Source organism: Pteropus vampyrus, unplaced genomic scaffold, assembly GCF_000151845.1.
Source record: "Pteropus vampyrus isolate Shadow unplaced genomic scaffold, Pvam_2.0 Scaffold97, whole genome shotgun sequence".
NCBI classification, from domain to species: domain Eukaryota; kingdom Metazoa; phylum Chordata; class Mammalia; order Chiroptera; family Pteropodidae; genus Pteropus; species Pteropus vampyrus.
The window spans coordinates 5499940-5524703 of NW_011888878.1; the positions used below are offsets into that span (position 1 = coordinate 5499940).

The 24764-nt window shown below is 34.4% G+C and overlaps 1 protein-coding gene across 1 annotated transcript in view; it reads left to right on the top strand.

Annotated features, from left to right (window-relative positions):
* The window catches only part of SLC9A9 (solute carrier family 9 member A9), a 514150-nt gene that overhangs the window by 126675 nt on the left and 362711 nt on the right, over positions 1 to 24764 (top strand). The window contains exon 5 of the mRNA XM_011364440.2: positions 5989 to 6104. Coding sequence (XP_011362742.1) covers positions 5989 to 6104 — 116 coding nt within the window. The remainder of the gene's footprint in view (positions 1 to 5988; positions 6105 to 24764) is intronic.

The following is a 24764-nucleotide window of genomic DNA, read 5'->3' on the forward strand; positions in this document are numbered from 1 at the left end:
TAGTGAGAAATAGTGACAAAAGAGGAAAATCATTTCTTTGACACCTCTAGGAGCCCCTGGTTCTACAGGTCCTCTAGGGCCCTTATAATTCTATCCAAAGTCAGACTCACCGCCTGATGCCGTTCATCTTGACAAAGCACAATTATCATGTTGGCACCTTTGTTCATGAAGCCCCCATGAGATGTGAGCTTCTTCCAGCTTCTTCTTCATGTCTTTATGACCAACTCAAATCTCAAACTAATCCTTCTTCTCTGTCTGGAGACAGAACTGGCTCCCCTTATAGCCAAACTTCTCAGAAAATTTGCGTATGTTACCTGCCTCAATTTCCTCATTTTCCATGGGTTTTTATCCATTATAATCTTGCTTTAGTCTCACATTTGTAATGACACTAAATAAAATGGCCCTCTTGGCAATATTCAACGCTATATATTATGTCCTTCTTGAAACACTTTCTTCTCTTGACTCCTATGACACTCTACTAGATTTCTACTCATGTTTCTGATTCATGGTGCTCTCTGCTGCTTCATTGTCTCTTTCTCATCTTCAAATGCTGGAGTATCCCAGGCCACAAACATGGGCCTTTTTCCACTTTATATCCTCTTCAGACTTTCATCCACACCCAAGGTAGCAATAACATACACCATACAGTGTTTGCTCTCGAATATCTCTCCTAAGCAAATCCCTCATTTGAGATCCAAATCTGTATGCCCAACAGCCTCATTCTAAACATTCTAAAACTGAACTTGTGCTCTCTCCCAAAAATATAGTCTCTCTTCAATGTTTCCCAGCTGGAAGTGTGCACATGCGCACTCTATATTTCTCTCTATAGACTTTAATCACAATATTAATGAAATAATAAATTATAAATTAGCTATTAAATATCTGGCTATTCCAATAAAATGTAAGCTCCCTCAGAGAAGAAATTATCTCTATTGAAAATTATTTTTTGAATGAATGAGTTAAAGAGTTTGAGTGAATAAATGAATGAATTTGGCTAGTAGACCTTCCTAATCCCATCCAACCTGGCCTTGAGAAATTATGAGTTCTCTCACTGAAACAGAGAATAAATTGGTGGTTGCCAGGGTCAGGTGATGAGGATAGGAAGAGTGAATGGTCAAAGGGTATAAACTTTCAGTTAAAAGATGATTACTTCTGGGGATGTAATGTACAGCATGGTGACTATAGTTAACAATACTGTATTGCATATTTAAAAGTTGCTAAGAGAGAAGATCTTACATGTTCTCACCACACACAAAAAATTTATGGCTGTGAGGTGATAGACATTAACTAACCTTATCATGATAATCATTTCGCAGTCTATACATCTATCAAATCATCACATTGCATGCCTGCATGCCTTAAATGTATACAATTTTATGTCAATTATATCTCAAAAAACATGAAAAAAGTCTATGAGTTCTCTAGTATTGTATGCATGCCCCAGAAAAAAAACTATGAAATTTACACTATCCATAAAATGTGAACAAATAAATAGGGAAAGATATTTATCCAGAGGAAAATATTTGGGTATAGAAGTCAGAAATCTAGATGCAGACTGTAACAATATTGCTTCTAGAATCTATTGGTTCTGGGTTTTTTTCCACTATTGAGCTCCACATAGTGACTTGTTTCACATGCTTTCATAGGCAGATATAAGACTCTTCTAACAGTTAACTGGACTAGTCCACACAGCCATGTCTCGAAATTGATAACAACTCTCCTTGCTTATCTCTGGCAATTCAAAAAGTACTTCTATTCATAGCTTGATCAAGGCTATTTTTAAAAAAGAAGATGCACTTCTTTTTTAAAAAATACTGAGAGAGATTAAAATGACATACTTAAAAATTATCCAAGCAATTGAGCCTTCCGAAACTTTTTGTTTTGAAACATTTTTACAACATGCCTTTAGGTGTGGAGATATAATAGTGTGAAACAAGCTCATAAAATTGAAAATCACTACATGCATCATAAACCCTCCATAAAGTGAGAATGTGGAACATTGTGTTGGACACGTCCCTAAATTCCCTTTTACACAATGCCTTCTATTAGTGTAGGTAACATGACTGCCATCCTGCAATGCTCTATTCTTTGAAGGCAGGTCATGAATTTCCACCCTCGAATCCTCCATGGCAACAGTACTCTGCTTTTCAAAGAATAGTACTAATAAAGAATAGTGAGTATTAATTAAAATCAATGATATCAACAATCGATTTTACTTTTTATGAGGCAGTTCTGCTTCTACCTAACCCTGTAACCTGGGCTGTCACTCACCATAGATTGACCCCTGGAGGACATTTCGCTGAGGTCTGCCATCTTCACAGCACTGCATGCATTGGACTTCACTGAATTCCCTCTCCCCATCAAACCATATCTTTCCTGCATCCTCAAGAAATACTTTCTGTGAAGTACTAATAGAATACACCACTCTTTGAGAATATGATGGTTGCTAATGAGTTTATTTTTTTAGCCTCTGAGTTGATATTATTATAACTAGTTTTTATTAGCAACAATGACAATAGCTACAACTTATAAAAGAGTGACTGGGCATAGCAGATACATGCTAATTATTGCCTTATTATAATTACTGGTGATAATGACCTTTGTCAATAATGACCATATTGAGCTTGTACTAAACCTAGCTTTTGTGTGTGTGTGTGGGGGGGGGTTGTTTGTTTTGTTTAGTTTTTTGGTATTATCTCAAAAAAACTATTGGGATTTTGGAATTATAATTATTTTATGTCCAGGAGTTGATTTGGAGTAAATAAATAATTAACTTTCTTTTAAAAAAAAATTTCTTTGCTTGTGCATGTGTGTGTGTGTGTGTGTGTGTGTACATGCACATGTGTTTCTCCTGATTTCAAAGCCATTCAAAAGTTTTATAGAGCTGTTGGTTAATAGTGTAGGCTTTGACATCTAACTTCCTGGTTTCAAATCTAGCTCTGTCACAAGCTAACTTCTGTGACCTTATGCAAATTACTTAATATCTCTGAGTCCTAATTTTCTCATTTGTAAAAAGAACATAACTCAGAATTCTGAGAGCTAAATGATACATTGAATTTCTATTATGTCACATAATAGCACTCACTAATGTACATTGTTATTTGTTTTTGTTACGACTGTTATCTAAGAATAACTAGAAAAATGAAGAAAACCAAAAAAGAAAACAATCACATTTAGTTTCATTATGTAACCACTATTAGCATCCTAGACTACATGCTTCTGGTCTTTTCCTGTTTATGTGAATGTCTAGGCATGTTTAATTTTTGTAAAATTAGAAATTATCATTTACTACCAGTCAATAATTTGCTTTATCAATTTACTTTTCTGCATACAATGTATAGTCTTGTATACAGAATTAATAATTGCATATTAGTCCATCATATAATTGTTCTATAATTTATTCATTGAACATTAACGTGCTTTGAATTTTTCACTCATAAATAATAGTAATTAGAAATAATCCGAATATACACCTTTGGTTCATGTTTGATTACTTTTGTTATAAATGCATAGGAAACCATTAATTTTATTTTCATCAATAGTACATAAGACTTATAGTTTCCATATAACTTGCCAAGCCTGGGTACTATATTGCATATATATTTTTTATCTTAGTCTGATGCTTCTATGCAAAATGGAGCAAGTCATTTTAATTCTGAGCTTCGGATTCCTAACCTGTAAAATTAACTAATGAGTATAGAATTAAAAAACACAGTCACAGGTCATAAAGTTTATATTGATTCCAGAGTCTGTTGAGGCTTAATATTTAAAAATAGCTCAAATAAGAAAAGACTGGTGACGTTGGGCTAACATTAGAAGAGGGTGAAGGGATGACTGTCTGAGAGCAATTTAGTGGTAATGTCATGACTGGCCAAAATGTCCCAGTATTAATCAGACCTGTAGATTATAATTCAGAGAGTGGTGTAGGTAACAGATAAAATTCAAATTTATTATTATTATTTTTTTATTTCTGTCTGTCTTGCTAAAATTCAAACAGAGATCTTTGTTTTTGTCATGGATGTATCTAAGGCATTGAGCTTGAAATATAGTAGGGGTTCAATAGTAATGTCTATTGAATGAACAAATAAGCTGAATAAGCTACCCTACACCTGTCAAGAAGCTGCACACCCTGGTAACCAGCAGACCCTCCTCAAGATAAGAGTGGATGAGCTGCCATGATTGAGGCCACTTGGATTTGCCTCTTCCCAGCAAACATTGCTGTGTCCCATGGCATAGTCTTTCAGATATGTCAGTACTTTTAGCCTAGTTAAGATTCAGCCTCCCCTACACTCTCCACAGCAATGTCTCTGCTCACACTCACTAATTGTTGTCTCAATGGTTCAACACAAAGAGTAGTATTATTTCCAAGTTCTTAGGTACACTCCATTGCTGCTTATTTGTGCTACCTAGAATAACCACCTAATGGGGTAGTTGTGAGTAAATCCTATGAGATAATATAAAATATAGAACTATTCATCTAGGGAATATGACATAGGCGTTAAAAGTCTGGGCTCTGGAGCCAATTCCCTGAAGTTCAAATCTGGGTTTCACAAGTTACTCGCTGTGTCATCTTGAGCTTGTTACTTGATCACACCATGTTCAGTTTTCTCATCTGAAAAATACAAAAAGTATCTAGTTTATAGGATCAATGTGTGTATTTAATGAGTTAAAACATATGGAGAAGTAGAAGTAATAAGTAAAATATTACCTATTTTGATAATTATTTTTACCAGTAACAATAACCTCATTTAAAATTTATTTATGTACCAGAAACCAAATGTATATTATCTTAGATAATATTTAAAACAACTCTATGGGGTAACTATTATTTTTTTCTACTTCATGAATGAGGATATTGAGGCTCAAAAAGTTTTAGTAATACCTTAACAACATATAGCTAGTGGGTGCTAGAATCTGAATTTAAATACAGGTATACCTGAAACATGCTTTCATAGAGAAATTTTTCTTAACAGAAGTTGAAACATCTGCATTCCCCTTGACATTATAATTTCTAATATCTCACTTCTAGCCTTTTTAGCCATGCTCACAATCTTAGAACGTTTTTTAAGAAACTAACTTTAAATTCATGTGAATATTTAAACATTCGCTTATTGCTCTGAGGGGCTATAGTTTCTAAGGATTCTTGCAGTCACTTACAGTGATTTTGCTGTGGCCTAATTCACCAATCTCTGTGTTTCCTCTGCTAGGATTTTATCAAAATTAGCCAGTCAGTTAAATAATTAAGTATAATTTAAAGCCATAGGGTGGCAAATGATGACCACAAGAGACAATTTGCATTCCATGGAGTAGGTTTGGTAAGTTCATAAACCTAATAATCTCATGAAAAAGAAAAAAGAAAAAAAAAAACACAGCTTTCCTTGCAGGATCAAAACATAACTATTTCAGGATTCATTTTTAACAATGTGTTGAAGTTACAGGTGCTCTAATCCAGCAGTGATTCTCCACCCATAGTAGAAGTATCCTGACACCAGCAGTAGTAGAGACTCATCTACTATAAAATAACTGGTTGAATAGGTCCCCTGTGAGTGGCCAATACCCTTCTCATCACAGTGACGGACTAGAAATTTAAACCTTTCTTGACATGCCTGGCAGACAAAACAATGATGAAAACCGAAAAGCAATCCATTTACAGATGTCAGCCAAGCCGCTGTACTTGTAAGCATGATTTGCTATGCCATACTTGACAGATTATTTTTATATCCTTGAGATTTATCTTGTTTTCATTGAAATATACCATAAAATGTTTCGTTACATTTTTCCAGATGAATGAGTTGCGATATTTGGTAAAAATGTCTTTCATAGTCAAGAGATTTAGATAGTGTACTGAGAGCTAGCATAGCCATGAATTGGCAAAATGATGTAATTTGTGTATGATGCTTATTTAGGAAACACATTAAATGTTAGCTATCACGGCATGAGTTTGTATAGAATTCAACCTGATGTTTGAAGATCTTTTCTCTTCAACAGGTTAATTATGTATGGCTTTGTGAAGTCTATGGTATACGTTGGCCAGTTGAAAAATGGAGACTTCCATTTCACCGACTGTTTGTTTTTTGGTTCACTGATGTCTGCTACAGATCCAGGTAATTGCTCAAATAACGTTTTCTTCGCTATAAGATTCAAACATTTAAATTGAATGTTTCTCTAAGATCGTCATCCAAGTCTACATAATAATTCTTTATTCCTCTTCACTTGAAGTTGACACATCTGTTAGTGATAAAAAAGAAAAGAAACAGGTGAATATTCTAATAACTCAAAAAATGAATCTGAAAGTCATTTCAGTAGTGGGAAAGACTCTTTAAAATTTATCATAGTTTATTTCTCTAGAATATATATCCATTTTGAGATACGGTCTTTAATTTTTTATATTTAACTTTTTTCAAAAATGATCTATTGAATGAAATAGTAAAAATATTTTTAAAAAATTGTTTACTATGGAATTTTTCAAACATATTAAGAGTAAGGAGAGTCAAAATGTTGTAATATACCTTCAGCAATTATCAAATATGGCCAATGTTTTTATCTATATCCACCTACACTCCCTTTTTGTCATTATAATTATTAGTTTGTGTAGTAGCTTGTACAAATTAACACCCAAACGAGGGTTCCATTTTACATCTGATTGATATGAGTGTTGAGTCTCTTTTAATCTATATGTTCTCCCTCCATCTTCTTTTTGTCTTGTCATTTATTTGATGAAAAAAAGGAAATTTGTCTTGAGATAGAATTGAATATGTTTCCTCATTTGTTTCTCTATCCCTTGTATTTCTTATAAACTGATGGTTAAATCTAGAGGCTTAATTAGATTCAGGTTTGTCTTTTTTGGCACGAATACTCTATAGGTGGTGCTGCAAATTTCTATAGCATCACATCAGGAAGCACACAGTAATTAGTGATTCAGCTGTTAGACTGATCCACTTCACTATTGAATTGCTACTCCAACAAAGACCACCAAACACACCTGTAGTTGAACTAGATGTGTTTATTACTTGTTGTAATGAGAGAGAATGCTCTCAAAGGGTGTTAGAAGGGACTCATTATAGGACTTGGGCTTGTGTTTAGTGATTTTAGGGAGGGTTTAAGGAATTGGGTCTTTGCTTCAGATTAGATGCTGTCAGGAAACAGAAGTAATTGGGAATTTTAGTAAATCTTTCTTAGAAGGAAAGAAGACTGGATTGAGCCTAAAGCTACAACTAGGGAAGAAGCAGTGGCCATTTATATAGTCAAGATGAGGGGTGGGGTTTGGTCAGTTTTGTGCTTCGGATAGTGTTCATTATTTGTGTTTAGACTTGATTACATAGTAGTCTTGTTTTTGTCTTGATCCATGATGGTCACAGAATGACTTTTTCTGATGTTGTTCTGTGAAACTATTTATGTTCAACAAGAGAACACTAAGGACAGTCTGACAGTACCAGGCCAGCTCCCAAATGTCAAAGGACTACTTTTCTCTTTCTTAGAACGACCCTCTGGCCAGCAGTATTGGCACCCTGTGGTGGCTTGTTATAAATTTAGACTCTCAGGCTCAACCTCAGGCCTATTGAATCAGATTCTTGAATTTAAAAATATCCTCAAGTGATTCATATGCACATTAAAGTTTGAGAAGCTTTACATTTTAGAGTTCCACATTTCAGCTACTGGCTTTAGTTCCCATTGATGGTTATTGCTAATTTCAGTATTTATTAGGGCTTACAAACTAGTGATATGCTACTTCTGTCCTACTTTTTGCATTTATTAACTGGTACTCTCCCATAAAGAAATAGTTTTCCAGATCAATTATTTGAGTACTCATGATAGCATTTGAAAAAAAAAAAAAAAGCAGGATAAATGATTGATTCTTTTCCTTTATTTACTAATTTTCTTTTTTTTCTTTTGAAATAAGTTCTTTCTCCAGGATCTTCCACATATGACCAAAGAAAGTTTTTAAGTGTCATATTAACACATGAGTTTGAACATAGTTGATATATTTCAATCTACTGCTGTCATTTTTTTTCGGTGATCAAAATATTCTATTGTTGATAACTGGGAGTCCCTTCAGATTTCTCCTATATACTTTTGTCATGAATCCAATGGTCTTTCACAGGTTTTTTGTTTTGGGTAGGACTACAGGTTCCAATCTTATCTTGTTTGTCTTCTCTACCCTGGCTTGGTTCCAGCCATTTCTCCAAGAAGCCTTGGTTCTTTCTAATATGGAAATATATTTATAGATCAAAGTTTGGGCACCAGGGGTTTTCATTGCTACTGGTTTGGTCACTGTTTCTAAATATTTTTATTTTTTTTGAAGGAGAAATAATATCATACATTCATATTAATATTTTTAATTCAAATTTACTTAACTGCTTTGAATTTTTATTTGCATTTTAATTTTTTTCTGCTTATTTTTTGTCTCCCTATTACATTAAAATAATTTATTTTTTGTTTAAAGTATATATTTTCAAAATTATAATACACATATGATTACTAAAATTATGATTATTGAAAATTGCTTAGGATTTTGTTGTGATTCTTTTTAACTTTTGGATATATTCCACTAGAGATAAACAGTTAAAAATTACTCTGTTTTAAGAGCTCTTGAAATAATTTCTCTGTGTAGTTAAGTCACAAGTCAATATACAATTCGTTTGTTTCATTTGTTTTTAATTTTTGTTTTAAAATTAAATTAAATATCGACAGAATTCTAAAATGAAAACCATAGAGCAAAACAAGAAAAATCTAGCTTCTATCCTTGTCCCCTTGATCCTAATTTTTCACCATTTTTGTTGGTTTTTAGTTACCTTTCTACTTTTAAATCAAAGCAAATTCACAAACGTTCACATACTCTACTATATGCTACTTCTTCACCTTACTGTCTTTTAATTTATAGTATTTTGGAAAGTACTTACTTCATAGCACTATTTACAGATCTTTCTCATTCTCTTTTATAGCTGCAGAGTACACCATAGTCAATTCAACCAGTCATCTTTTGATGGACATTTGTGTTCTTTCTCATCTTTTGCAATTATAAATGGTATTGAAATTAATAACCTTGAAATTAATAGCTTTTCACATTTTGCTATTATTTCTTTGGACTAGATTTCTAGAAACAGTTTAAAAAGTAAATGTCTTTGTAATTCTCTTAGTTGCTAAATTCCTCTCTACAAGTTTGCACCACTTTGTGTTTATACCAGAAATGTATGACAATACTTGTTCTTCATAGTCTTGATAATGCAGAATTTTGTCACAATTTTATATTTTTATCCATATATGGGCATTTTGCTTTTCATGGTCAGGTCTCATTTCATGTCACTGTTGCACAAATCTGCACGTTGAAAGCATTGAATCCAATGTTTCCTGGTCCCAATGCCAAGTTTGTTGTGTTCTACTAAGTCATGCAGCCAGCTCCAAGCACAATTGTGTTCAAGCTTTGCTCCTTTTTTAGCTAGTGATATCCCTGAGGTTATATTTACATGACATGAAAACTGATTAAAATGGAGAAAAAAATCCAACCCAGTAGGATGGTTATTTATCTACATTGTGTCAAATGACTGAGCTGACTGAATTTTTTGAAAATACGGAATTGACTTACAGCGTAAAGAGAATCCTGGGAACCAAGTCCACTTTCCAAGTCTGGCACAGACCAGCTGTGCAGCTTTGGGAACCAACTTTAGCCTCTCTAGATTTTATGGGTTCTTGGAAGTGAAAGATATTTAATCTCAATTCTTCCAACCCCTTCATTTTACAGATGAAGAAAATTCCTTTTCAATCCAAAGCCTTGTGGTTCTAATCCCAACTCGGCAAATGTTAGAGATGATCTCACATGGCAGAGACTTACACATGAACAGGAATACTTAAGCTCCCTTCATTTGCCGGGAGCTAATTGCTATATTAAAACACGCTGAACCTACTCTCTGCTAAATTGGTGCAATTTAAGATCTTCAGCAACCTTAAAACACCTAGTTAATCTTATCCCACAATTATTCATTTATTGCCTAAATTATTTTGACTCACCGATTTATAAAAGAGAACCTATGTTCTCGAGGTCTGCTTTGTCTTGGCCTTCTTTAAGTTCTTTCCCATTTAGCCTTAGCTAAATATTAGCTAGGTGTTATTAACTATTCATATTTTTCTTTTATAGATAACACTTTTAGACTTGAATCTAATTCTACATGTTTTGGACTCTCCTCAAGCAATTTTCAATTTACGTCGTTAGAATGGTTTGACTATTATTTAATTGATTTAATATCCTCCCTTCCTCACTGACGAAGATCTTGCTAATGATGTGAAGGTCACTGGCAGCACTTAACACAGAGTGGATAGCTAAAGGCAGACCCCCACCCCCTAAAGAAACTGTGTGTGCTAAATGACAGGATAGAGGAAGAAAGAAGTACTTAGAGGGCTTGATCAATGAGCCCGCTCACTTTCAGGTGTGTTTACATAAGGGAAAGTAGGGGGATGGGAGAGGGAAAGAAAAGAGCAACAAAATGACAATAGAGTAAAAGCCCCAATGACTTGAAATAGATGCTTTAGTTAATATCCTTCATTTTACAAATAGCCAAAGGCCATAAGGGAGCCCTCTGATCTCATGCAATCCTCCTATTTCTGACTTGGGTCCCAGATTGATAAAAATAGACTAAGATAATGATTTTTATTAATAAGTCTGAAATGTCCCTTTCTAGGGATAGGTGAGATAAAGGGAGAGGTCTTTCTTCAAGTGTATAAAAATGCTTCAAGTGTATAAAGATTTCCATTTCTGGGAATCCCAGAAATGTTCCTTGAACACACCAATCTTGTTGCTGCCCCAGGGCATTTGCATCTGTTTTCCCTCCCTCCTCTTCTTCCTCTGGTTTTGGCTCAATTGTCATCTCAAAGAGACCTTTCCTACTAATCCTGTCCAAAACTGTACCTTTCCTCCCCACACACAGTCACCCCCAAATCAAGGTGCTTCCCATCCCCTTGTCTTGTCTTACTTCTACAGTACTTATCACTATAGATCTACATATTTATTTCCTTATTTCTATGAAGGAGGAGATTTTTTTCTAATTTTTCTGTCTTCCTCCTTTCTTTTCACTCATATTTCTAGTATCTAGAATAGTATGTTTTCGATTAATACTTTTTTAAATTAGTGAATTAATAAAATTATGGAAGAAACTGCTAGAGTGAAGTGTGGAGCATGAAAGAGAATCTCTTCTTAACTATGAACTGTGAAGCAGTTGACTATCCCAGATCACCCTCAGCTTGATAAGGGATCTCATGGTCCCAGAAGGGCCAGAAGGGACAGTGACTCAAGGTGAGCATGGAACTCCCTGCACATAGCTGAATTTCCAGCACATAGCTGAGTGGAAATATTGGTTTTTGTCCTCTGAAAAAGATATATTCAACTAAAACAAAAAATATCCTTTGTGACTTTCTTCTCATCCATGTAGCCAACATTTCTTTCTCTCTGTATCCAGAGAGTGCTAAGCCATGGACTATAGACTTACAGAAGCAGTTAAATACGGAGTGTGGGGTTTTTTTTAGGCTGAAAGGTGTCTAAAATAGTAGCTTCCTTCAGGAAAAGGAAGAACTCAGCACATTATGTTAAGTATTAATCACCCAGGAGATGCTGTAAACTCATCCTGGTATTTACAGAACTGACATTTCTTCCAAAGTCTCCAAGAAGCTACTCATTCAAGCACATGTGGGCTGTGCATTTTCTTACTTCACTAATGTCCTTGTTTCCTATTTGAATTAAAATGTCTTTATTTTATATGATGCAGTTGTATTAAGACTCAATACAGATGTACTGTTTTGAACTCCAGAAGTGTTAGTCCAGTATTTAAAACTAGAAAATAATTCTTACTTCATAGACTTGTCCTATTTTCTCTCAAGAAAATTAACCCAGGTTGTTCTGATTTAAGTAACCTCAAATTAGGCTCACTGGAGAGTTGCCCTGCCCAGTTTGGTAGCTACACGTCACATGTGGTTACTTGAAATGTGGGTAGGCCAAATTGATGAGCTCTAAGTATAAAATACACCCTAGACTTCAAAGACTTAACATGAAAAAAAAAAAGAGTAAAATAGCTCATTGATAATCTTATATTGATTACATTTCAAAATAATAATGTTTAATATTGAGTTAAATAAAATATACTCTTAAAATTAATTCTGCCCGTTTCTTTTTACTTTTTTAATGTGGTGACTAGAAAATTTTAAATTACCTAAGTGGTTTACATTGCATTTTTATTGGATTATGCCACTATAAAGCAATATAGGTATAGAACTGTTCTAGGCCAAAAACTGATAATTTTTTCAAGCTTTATTGAGATATAGTGACATATAGCACATGTATGTTTAAGGTGTGCAATGTAATGATTTTATACCCAAAATAGTGCAAAATGATTACTATAATAAGATTAGTTAACCTCTATCTCTTCACATACTTTTTAATGTGTAAAAAAATGTGGATTCATGATCTACTCTCTTAACAACTTTCAAGTGTACAATAGAGTATCATTAATTATAGTCACCATGCTGTACATAGATCCCCAGAACTTATTCATTGTATAGCTGGAAGCTTGTACCCTTTGACTGACATCTCCCTATTTCTCCTAGTCTCAGTCCCTGGCAACCACTATTCTGCTATTTATTTATACAAGTAAAGCTTTCCTAGATTTCACACAAAAATATGAGCCATAATGGAAATACCACAATTGAAAATTGAGAAGAATTAAACACAGATACAATAAACCACACAGATTATGGCATTTGGTGATATATAGGCACTTTATTTTTACCAGATTAAACTATGTGTGAAATTTTCTTTCTAAAGTCCCTTTCCACTCTTATTTTTCTGCTCCAACACATAATAACCCAAGAATTATTTACACCCTTGCTTCAGAAGCAAAGAGAAAGGAGAGTAAATATCTATATGATTTAAATATCATGTATGTACCATTTAAAACTATAAATATGGCAACCTCTGATTTGAGAGAAGTAGATTAAATAAACTCCTGTCCAAGTATCTCAACTGTTTCTTTTCCATAGAAATAACAAGTTTTTAAAGCCTGAAAATCCCAGAGCTGTTTTTTAAATGCCCATTACTGTTGTGTTTTATATAGCTTGTCAGAAATCCAAGAAACTTAACATTTATATTACGTTAGCTCTGTTTCAAAGGATGTTGATGTGTTTAATGTCCCTAAATTGGGTAAACTCAATATCAAAAAAAATGTTTATCTAGAAGTAGTAAATAGAGACTACTCGTGTAGCCACTTGGGAGAAATATAGTCCATAATTCTTTTCATTAAGTTTAGAATTTAAAAATCTAGTCAACGTAAATTATTAGTTCAATTCACCAATTAAACCAGTCAAATTATACATAGTGCTAAATAGGATCCATTTCTTTATCATCATAAATATTAAAAAACATTAAATAATATTTAATGACTAGATCTAGGAAAGCATTTACGGATGTCTCAAAAATACAGTACAAAAGGCCCGTTGAGTTTTGCAAAGTGCATGGAAATATCTACTGAATATTGGTTAGGAACACTGTCCATGGTGTAGGATGGGCTTGTGTTTAAATCTTCATTCTTTCTCACCCATTCGAGCCTCGGTTTCTCCATCTCTAAAATGGGTATAATAAGACTTATTTTAAAGTTTCTTTATAAGGATTAAATGAGATAATATATTGTTCTTTTTAATTGTTATATTGTTATTACTATTTTGTGCTATACTAAGGTGAGGCTGTTATTTTACCGACAGCAAATGAGACATGCACATTTTTACTTGTTTTTCTGGTAATAGTAATGGTTTTTCTGAATTTACATACTTATTTAATAGAGTACTCTCTTGACCAACTCTTGTGAGTTGCTTGGTTTGTGTTGGGAATGTAATATACGTAATGTGGTGATTTTGCATTGTATAAAACACAAATACATTTCATATTTATTTTTATAGGTGAAAGATAGTAATTTGTAAAAGTAAATCTCAGACATTGCTATTTTATCCTTACATATTTTTGTATACATCTCTATAATTATAGACATTAATCATACATAACCATGAAGCCATTATCAAACCTGCAAAAATTTCCATAATCCATTGGTATCATCTAATACCCATCCCACATTCAAATTTCTCTGATTTTTGCCTTTTTTCTCAGACAATATTCACATGTGACATTTAGCTCTACATTCTCTTTTAGTCCAGAGCAGTGCTCCCTCCCCCTCTTTATTATGCTCTTGACTTGTTGAGGACGTTTGGTCAATTGTATATTTGTCCCTTTGCTTACTAGTGATGTCATTTACTTGTTCCTATACCCTCATACTCCTGTAAGTAAAACTTAACTCAAAAAGTCTTGATTAGTTTCAGGTTCACATGTTTTTGCAAAAGTACTGCATAGGGGATGATGTATAGATCATGTCACATCATATCAGAAACTACATATTCTCTGGTTGTTGACTTTTAGTGATGCAAAATGTGATCAGTTGGTTCAGATTGTGACAGCCTGATTCTTCCTTGTGAATTTTTCCATGAAACTTCATGTAATAGTTTTACCCATTGATGCTTATTTTCTGAACCTATTATTTTCATTAAAATTGATGAAATGGAACATATACTTGCAAAAAAATAAAATTGGACCACTCTCCTACACCATTTATAAAAATAAACTCAAAATGAATTAAAGACTTAAATGTAAGCCTGGAAACCATAAAATTCCTAGAAGAACATAGAGGTAATAAACTATTTGACATCAGTCTTAGTAATACCTTTTTGGACATATCCCCCTGAGCAAGGGAAACAAAACAAAAATAAACAAATGGGATTTCATCAAAGTAACAAGTTTCTGCCTAGCAAAGGAAGCTATCAACTAAATGACAAAACAACCCACTGAATGAGAAAATATATTCACAAACGATATATCCTCTAAAGGGCTACTATCCAAAATACGTAAGGAACTCACACAATGTAAAAACAAAAATATAAACAATCCAATCAAAAAATAGGCAGAGCACATGAAGAGGCACTTCTACAAAGAAGACATACAGATGGCCAACAGACATATGAAAAGATGATCAACATCACTTAACTTCCAATGAAATGCAAATCAAAGCCACAATAAGATATCACCCTGCAAAAGTCTGAATGGCTATTATCAGAAAGTCAACAAATAAGTGTTGACAAGGGTTTGGAGAAAAAGAAACCCTCATGAACTGTTAGTGGGACTATAAATTGGTACAGCCACTATAAAAAATAGTATGGAAATTTCCCCCAAAAATAAAAATAGAACTACCATACAACCTGGCAATTCCACTTCTGCATATTTATTTGAAAAAATTGAAAACACTACTCGAAAAGATATATGTACCCTTATGATCATTGTAGCATTATTTACAATAGCCAAGATATGGAAGCAACCTAGGTTTCCATTGATACACGAATGGATAAAGAAGAATAAATATATATATATATATATAACTCAGCAAAAAAAAAAAGAATGAAATTCTGCCATTTGCAACAGCATAGATGGATCTAAAGGGTGTTATGCTAAGCGAAATAAGTCAGATGGAGAAAGATAAATACAGCACAATTTCGTTTATATTTGGAATTAAAAAAATTTAAAACAAACAAACAAATGAAACAAAACAAAAACAGACATAAAAACAAAGGTAAAAGGATGGTTGACAGTTGGGAGTAGAGTATAAGGATGGGTGAAAAAGGGGAAAGGGAATGTAGTAAATAATAGTGTGATAAATTTGCATGGTGACAGATGGTTACTAGATTTAGTGTGGGGATCATATCATAAGATATATAAATGTTGAATTACTATATTGTACCCCCAAAACTAATATAATATTGTGTGCCAATTATAATTTTTAAAAAATAGTATTTCTTGCTCTCTCCCCCAGACATTTTTATTTAAATAATTTAGGACAAAAATAAAGCAAAAGACATCTTTAAAAAAGATCAACAAAATGGTGATTTAAAAAAAATTCTTTTATTTATTTCAAATTATTAGCTAGAATTATTCTTGCAACAAAACTATCCTATATTATTATTTTAAACCACTCCTTATATTATCTAAAAGGCATGTGCAGACCTTTTCTAGATCTTTGGTCTAATGAAGTATCTATAAACAAATTTCTATTTTAAACATATGCCAATGCCATCACCTAAAATATTAACAATAATTTTTGTGGTAGGCAAAATAATAGTCCTCCAAAGGTATAAGGTATTAATACCCAGAGCCTGTGAATTTGTTACTTACATTGTAATAAGTGCTTTGCAGATGTGATTAAGTTAAGGACCCTGCAGTGGGGGTATTACATTGGATTATCTGAGTGGGCCCAATCTTACCACATGGGTTCCCAAAAGCTGGAGTACATTTCCAGGCTGTGATTCAGGAAAGATGTGATTATGAAAGAAAGACACAGAGATATACAATTTTGCTGGCTTTGACAATGGTGGAAAGGGGCTATGAACCAAGAAATATGGGTGGCCTCTAGAAGCTGGAAAGGACAAGAAAACTGATTCTCTCCTAGAGCCTCCAGAAAGGAATACAGCCCCGCTGACACTGATTTTATCCCACTGAGACTCATATCAGACTTCTGACCTACAAAACTATAAGGTAATACATTTGTGTTATTTTAAGCCACTAAACTTGTGCTAATTCATTATAGCAACAAAGAAAACTAATATAATTTTTAAATATTATCAAACATATAGTTAGATTTAAATTTTCCCAATTGTCTCATAATATTTTTATAGCTACTCTATTAGACCAAGATCCAGACAATGTCTGCACATTGCTTTTAGATTATATAAGGAATGATTTAAAAATAAAATTGTATTATATTTTTGCAAAAAGAGACTTTGAATAATTTAATCTAACACCTTTATTTTACAAACTAAGATTTAGAGGTGAATGACTTGGTCATGTCAAAAAAACCCAAAAACAACAAAAAAAAACCACACACATTATAATCACTCTAAAAAATTCATGAAGATCAGCAGTGGGTTCTGGAAAAGTGTTGACCTTAATTTGTCTTTCTTGTTCTTTATTACTCATTTAATTTATCTGATTTTGCTAAAGTCAGATAGATGCCTATATGAAACTTGGTACTGGTGAAGCCTTGAGCTCTGTGCAGTTTCCACAGAAATAACAGGTACTGAGCTTTCTATACCATGAGTAGCAGGAGCACCTACATACCAGCTTCACAGACATTCTTACATGGAAACTAGAAAGCTACAAATCCTCCAAAAAGGTTTAGGTTGTAGAAATCTGTGGATCTTGGTGATGGGAAGGGAGGAGTAGGTTGACACGCTTGACTCTGAATGAGTGAACTTGATCTCCTTGATTTCTGAATAAGGGGACTTCCTTCAGGTGCCTGAAGGATAGCCTACCTGTTTCTATACAACTGCCACTTACAGCTCTACAGTCCTAGAGGCAGTCCAATAGTCTTAAGCCCCAATATGCCAACAAAGAAAAATAAAAACATAATAAGACTTTATAGCAGCCTGAGAGGGGAAGATCAGTCAGAATAAATGCAACATCCACTCAAAATAAATTCCCGAAATAGTCAAAAAGCCATTTGAACAACTCTAAGAGAAATTGTAGGAGGATCAGGGCAGATAAAATTCATGATTTTCCAAGTAAACAACTGAGTAGATAAATTAAAGAAGAGAATGGTGCAGTCTTACCTGCTTCCACAACAGATAATCATGTGGCCCAAAATGTCAATAGTGCCAAGACTAAGAAATCCTGCATTAGCCAATTGCTCAGGGCAGGGTTTAGACCTTTAGGGAAAACATCAGTGGCAATCCACTAGCCTCAGGATTTGTAGAGAAAGGAAATGACTGAGATTTTCAACTCAGTCAGACCCTTGGATCTTTTGCACTACACTGATATTATTCCCATGAGTACCTGTCCCAGTGTCTAACCATTTGTGTATGCTTTGTGTGGAAAGGAACCAAGCAATAATTACTCCAGGGAAATGCAACTGAGCCAAAAAGGTGGAGCGTAAACATTTTTTTCTAAACTGCCTTTTCACTGCTGCATATGGCTACCCTTTGCTGGAAGCTGCTGAATCCTTTCCATCTTTCTCACCTCCCTTCCATAAGCAGCAATCCAAAATAGCCTTCCTTTTCCCTAGGGAATTCTCATGGCTTTTGTTGGTATTGTTGTTCCTTTTGTTAGTTCCAATTCCTTTTTTCTCCCTATACTTTCTCTATCATTTATTTTGAGGAGGAAGCCAATAGCCTATGGTAACTCACCATTTTGGTGATGGGAAGAATGCTATGATAAAAATGCCACTTTTCTCCAAATTAATAGAAAAATTTAATGAAATTCTCATGAAAACTTACCACCTAAAAAATGGAACTGGTGAATTCTGGCCAAGATAGCATAGTAAGTAGACACTGTGTTTGCCTCCTCTCATGACTACATCAAAATTACAACTAAACAATAGAACAACCATAATTGGAAGTCACCTGAAGTCTAGCTGAACAGAAGTCCTACAACTAGGGACATACATAAGAGGCCACCTTGAGGCTGGTAGGAGAGGAAGAGACATGAAATGGGCTGATCCCACAACTGCGTGTGGTGCTTGAGAATCGGAAGAGATATCTCAGCTACTGAGGTCCTGCCGGAGGAGCGAGGGGTCCCAGCGCCACAATGAGGTTCCCAGCTCAGGGTTCTAGTAACAAGAAGATAAGTCCCCACAAACTCTGGCTGTGAAAACCAGTGAAGTTTGTGGCTAAGTGAGACAAAGGGCTACTGGAGTCCCAGGCATTCCTCTTAAAGGGCCTATACACAGATTTACTCATATTCACTCTGAGCTCCAGTGCTGGGACAGCTTCTTGTAAAGCATCAGACATATGGGGAAGAACTGAGTTGTCTGGCTTCAGGAAGAGGGCTGGAGGGGCAAATTTCTCTCAGACAGAAGTGCTAGTAAAATCCATTGTTCTTTTGTTGAGCCCTCCCCATGATGGCAGACCTAGGAGGCTCCCATATCTAAGCTCCATCAACCTGGTTAACACTGGTTACCCTGGTGATTCCCTAAAACCCCATCCCTCCCAACTTGCAGGCCCACCTAAGCCTCTTCCAGTGTTTTTTCCCATACAAATGGTTTGTCTTAGTTCATGCTACAGACTTTCCTAAAATCACTCAAATGTTCACAAAACTCAAACAAGCAGCATCTGGCCTCAGCATGCCCTCTACTTATTACTGAGCAGCCAACCTCAGTTTGTGGCTAAGCTTCTCAAGGCACCTTTAAGGCCAGCACAAGTAGCAGCCATCTGAGGATTAATTGGTGACTCTTGCTACGTGGCCCCATGCAGTGCATTGCCTGTAACTGAACTTGGCCTATGGTGGGTCACTCCCAGGATTACCTTGGGCCAGCACTCCCTGTGATGGGCTTTGACCATAGCCGGAGTACCACCTAGGGCTGCATCTGAGGATGACACACCCAAAGGACAGACTAGGCAGGCATCAGAGTCCTGCTAGAGTAAATCCTGCTCCACAGGGCCAGCCTCTCACTGGCCAGTCTTCAGAACTAATCAGCCTGTGGGTCAATCACTCCAATTGATGTGCAATGACAATAAGAGGGCACGCACAACCTAGACAAGGGACATAACCCAGCTCAGGTGACCAAGGAAGACTGCTACTAAGCACCACAGGACAGCTACTACATAAAGCCACTCTTCCAAGACCAGGAGACTTAGGAGCCCTACCTAATACAAAGAAACAAACACAGATAGGCAGCCAAAATGAGGAGACAAAGAAATATGTCCCACATGAAGGAACTGAACAAAGCTCCAGACAAAGAACTCAAAAAAATGGAGACAAGCAATCTACTAGATGCAGTGTCCAAAACATTGTTTATAAGGGTGCTCAATGAACTTAAGAAAAGAGTAGGTGAATTCAGTGAGAACTTTAACAAAGAGATAGAAAACATAAAAATGGAGATAGGAAACATAAAAAAGAACCAGTGAGAAATGAAGAATATAATAACTGAAATAAAGAATACCTTAGAGGGAATCGACAGTAGGTTAGATGAAGCAGAAGATTGAATCAATGACTTAGAAGATGAAGTAGCAAAAACAGCCAATCAGAATAGTAACAATAAAAGAGTTCAAAAATATAAGGATAGTTTAAGGTGCCTCTGGGACATCATCAAGCATAACAACATTCATGTCATAGAGGTACCAGAAGGTAAAGAGAGAGAGAAAGGAATTGAAAATGTATTTGAAAAAAATAATGATAGAAAACTTCCCTAACCTGGCAAAGGAGATAGACATACAACCCCAGGAAACACAGAGAGTCCCAAACAAGATGAACAGAAAGAGACCCACACCAAGACACAACATAATTAAAATGCCAAAGGTTAAAGACAAAGAGATAATCTTAAAAGCAGCAAGAGAAAAGCAGTTACTTACCTACAAGGGAGCTCTCATAAGACTGTCAGTTGATTTCTCAATTGAAACTTTGCAGGCCAGAAAGAATTGGTAGGAAATATTCGAAGTGATGAAAAGCAAGATCCTACAACCAAGATTATTCTACCCAGCAGTGCTATCATTTAGAATCAAAAGATAGCTAAAAAGCTTCCTAGACAAGAAAAAGCTAAAGAAGTTTATTACCACCGAAACAGTATTACAAGAAACATTACAGAGACTTCTTTAAGAAGAAGAAAAATATATATCAAAATTATGGATAATAAAATGGCAATAGCTATATATCTACCAACAATTATTTAAATGAAAAAGCATTAAATGCTCCCATAAAAGATACGGTAGTTGAATGGATAAGTAATCAAGATCCATACATATACGGCCTATAAGAAACTCATTTCTGATCGAAAGACACACACAACTCAAAGAGATGAAAACAGATGAAAAAAAAAAAATCTGGAATAGCAATACTTATACCAGACAAAATAGACTTTAAAGCAAAGGCTACACTGAGAGACAAGGACCCAGTAATCACATTTCTGGGTATTTATCTGAAGAAAGTCAAAACACTGCTTTGAAGAGACATGTGCATCAGAATGTTCATTTCAGCATTATTTACTGATATGGAGGCAACATGGATGTTCATCAGTGGATGAATCAATAAAGAAAAGGTGGTACATTTATATAATGGGTCATTGCTACACTATAAAAATTTTTTTTTAAGAAAATGAAATCTTGCCATCTGCAAGAACATGGATAGACCTAGAGGGTATTGTGCTGAGTAGAGTAAGCCATACAGAGAAAGACAAATGCTATATGATTTCACTTACATGTGGAATATAAGGAACAAAATAAATAAACAAAACAGAAACAAACTCCTAGATACAGACAACATTTTGTGGGGAGTTGAAGGGGTGGGTAAAGGTGAGGAAGGGATTAAGAAATACAAATCAACAGTTACAAAATAGTCTTGGGAATGTAAAGTATAGCATAAAGAATATAGTCAATGATTGTAATAACTGTGTATAGATTTATTGGGGTGATCACTTCATAAGTTATATAAACGTATAATTCCTATGTTGTACACCTGAAACTAATGTATTATAAGCCAACTATAACTGAAAAATAAAAATAAATAAATACATACATACATACATAAATACATAAATAAATATTTCAAAAAAATGGAACTGGATAAAATTATAAACTGAAGTTTATAAAGTAGAATATAAGCATGAGGAGAACTGCCTAATCAGGTAGAAGAATAAACCATTATAATTAAATCAATATGCTATTGGCCTAAGACTAGAAGAACCAGTGGAAAATAATAGAGGTTCCAGAAATTGAACCCGGTATTAATGAGGATTTGACAGAGATGATATTTCAATTCAGTGGGAAAGGATGGTTTATTTAACAAATGATACTTACATAATTGCCTGCCTATCTATTTAGAAGATGATGAAATTGCACACTTACCTAATTATTCACAATAATATATTTAGAATTAAAATGTAAATTTAAATAAAGTGAAATAACTCTGGCAAAAAAAGTCTGTAAATCTATATTTATAAATTAAAGATATGGAAACTCTTCTCAACAAAAAATAGAAAACCAGAATGTATAAATGAAGAACAGACATAGTTAACTATATAAAAATAACATTTTCAAATAAGAAAAGATATCATAAACAATATCAATAAACAGACAATGCTTTGGGGGAAAGCATTTAAATATATCAGGACAGTGTTTTACTATCTCTTTAATATACCAAAAAAAAAAAAAAACATGCTTTTAAATGACTATCTGGCAATAAATAACAGAAAAATGGGCAAAGACTGTGAAGAGGCAATTCATAGAACAAATGCACTTGGGCTACAAATGTAAAAAGCTGTTCAAACTTAGCAGAACTCATAGAAATGTAAAATAAAGTAACAATATATCATTTTACCCCTAGTAGTGTGGCAACAATTATAACACCAAGAAGCGGTCGTTCCTGGCAAGAAAGCAGGGAAAAGTGGACTCTTACACATTTTTAGTGGAAATTTAAATCATTAACAGACTTTTGGAAAGCAATTTGGCAACAGCTCCTAGGTTTTAAAATACATAGTCCTTTTTGACCCAGAGATCTGACTCTTGAGAGATTGTCCTGCACAAATATTAACACTTGTTCTTAAGAATACCTGGGCCAGGCTGCTTATTGCAACATTTTTTTAAGTGGAGAGGAGGAAAAAGAAGCAAAGTGAATTCTATCAATAAGGAAATTGTTAGATAGATTGCAGGACATCTACACATATCATGTAGCCATTGAAGAGGATAAATTAGTGCTCTTCCAGCTGAGTTGAGTTTTCTAGGAGGTATTGTTGACTGTGTAAAGCAAAATTCAGAAAAGTATAAAATATTCAAAAATTTTAAAACAGTGGACAGCCTCATATATTTATATAAAGATAACTAATCCCCATGCCTCTGTGTGTGTGTGAGTGTGTGTATATGTGTGTGTGTGTGTGTGTGTGTGTGTGTATACACATACATAAAGCAAGAGTCATGAGGTATAACCATGGAAACTGCTTTTTTTTTTCTCTCACTGCTTTTAAAAGTATTCAGTGGGGTAAGGGGGTCAAATATTTAACTATGGGTGGTGAACATATAATATACATATGATGTATTATTGAATTGTATACTTGAAATCTATTTGATTTTATTAACCAGGGTTGCCCCAATAATTTTAATAAAAATAAATTAATAATAAATAAATAAATAAAAATAAAAGAATTCAGTGAGGTTACTACTTTTCTACCTACTGGAAAAAAATCTTGGTCTTTAAGTTGAAAATTAGAGTCTCAAATCAGTAGTAAATATGTCCAATCCTATGTAATATTACAAGTTTTTAATTTAAGGCTTTGCTCTACCACCCTTAGCCTGTTGAAAGTGGGCTGCCTGCCTTTGGGAGAACAGGTGTGGTTGGGATCTTCTCTCTTTCTCATGTGACTCATCTACTTTTGCTACATGTCGTTTCTGACTCCTACAAGGTAGGGACAGAGATGAAGTAAGAGTATTTTTTTGATTGCTAATAAGCCCCCATCAGAACAGCTGGACAGTCACAGACTATTAGATTTCTCAGGTGAGAGTCACACAGCATTTCACTGTTTTCCTCAAAATCCAGGTGTCACATCTTAAGCTGTCTGATGGTGTAGGTGAAGTCCCTTTCCATAGGCTTGAGATGGGGGTCAAATACCCCTGGCCCCTCATGTGAAAGTGTGAGATTCACAACTGACAAGCAGCAGAAGAATGCCCTTCACAAATGTTAACCTCTAGGCTAGAGCATATAGAACTTTTCACATTCTTAATGAAGGTGAGAGGTTTAAGGAAAACATAGCTGGTTTTTGGATAAGTACTTTAAATTTGTGCTTCTCATTATGGAAAATGTTTTTCATTTGTTCTTTAGTTTAAACCTCTGCTTTAACATCTGTTACAAATATGTGTGTGATTATTATGCAGAGAATTTTAGTATAAAGAGATTTTTGGCGGGACTTGTTTGCCTCAACCTAAAAACATCAGTATTGAGCCTATTTCATCTCTATAATTCACCACATTTACTCAGAAATGCACATATTTCATTCATCATTTCTTATACTCACCAGGTCTCTGGACTAGCACCATTAGCATCAACTAGACACTTGTTTGAATTGCCGTTTTGGACTGTACTCCAGACCTACTGAATCAGAATCTCTGATGGAAAACTCTCAAGATTGTAAAGTTGGGTTACTTGGAAGAAGGAACGATATGCAAGGAAAAGGAATTATGGGGAAATGAGAGATGTCAAAAAGGAAAAGGAAAAAAAGACTATTAAAACAAAGCAAATAAATGAACAAAGAGTATATACAATGTGATGACATTTATGCATTTATATGGAAGCACATCTATGTACGTAAAAAAGAAAAGTTCAAAATTTCATAGAAATAAGAAAATGAAGCAGTCATTTTTTAATATCATGTTAGTAAACATTATGAAGTCTAATGAGAGGATCTTAAAGGAAAATCTTCAAACTCAGTATGATACTGTTCATGCCATGAAGTTAAAAAAAATATCAGTGACTTCATATATTACATGTAAGTCACACATCTTGACTTGCTCAGGGAGCTAAAATGTCCTAAGAATCCGAAGTGCTTGATGATGCCCTGAGCATTGGGTGTTGGCTTTCAGAAGGAGACTACTGGCTCATGTGAATTGAATTTAGAAAATTTATTCTGGCATTATTTTGTCTGGAGCCTAAATTAAATGCATGGATAATAATTCATTTATTAAAATTAGAAGCCAAGAGGAATGTAAATACAAAGTCAAAG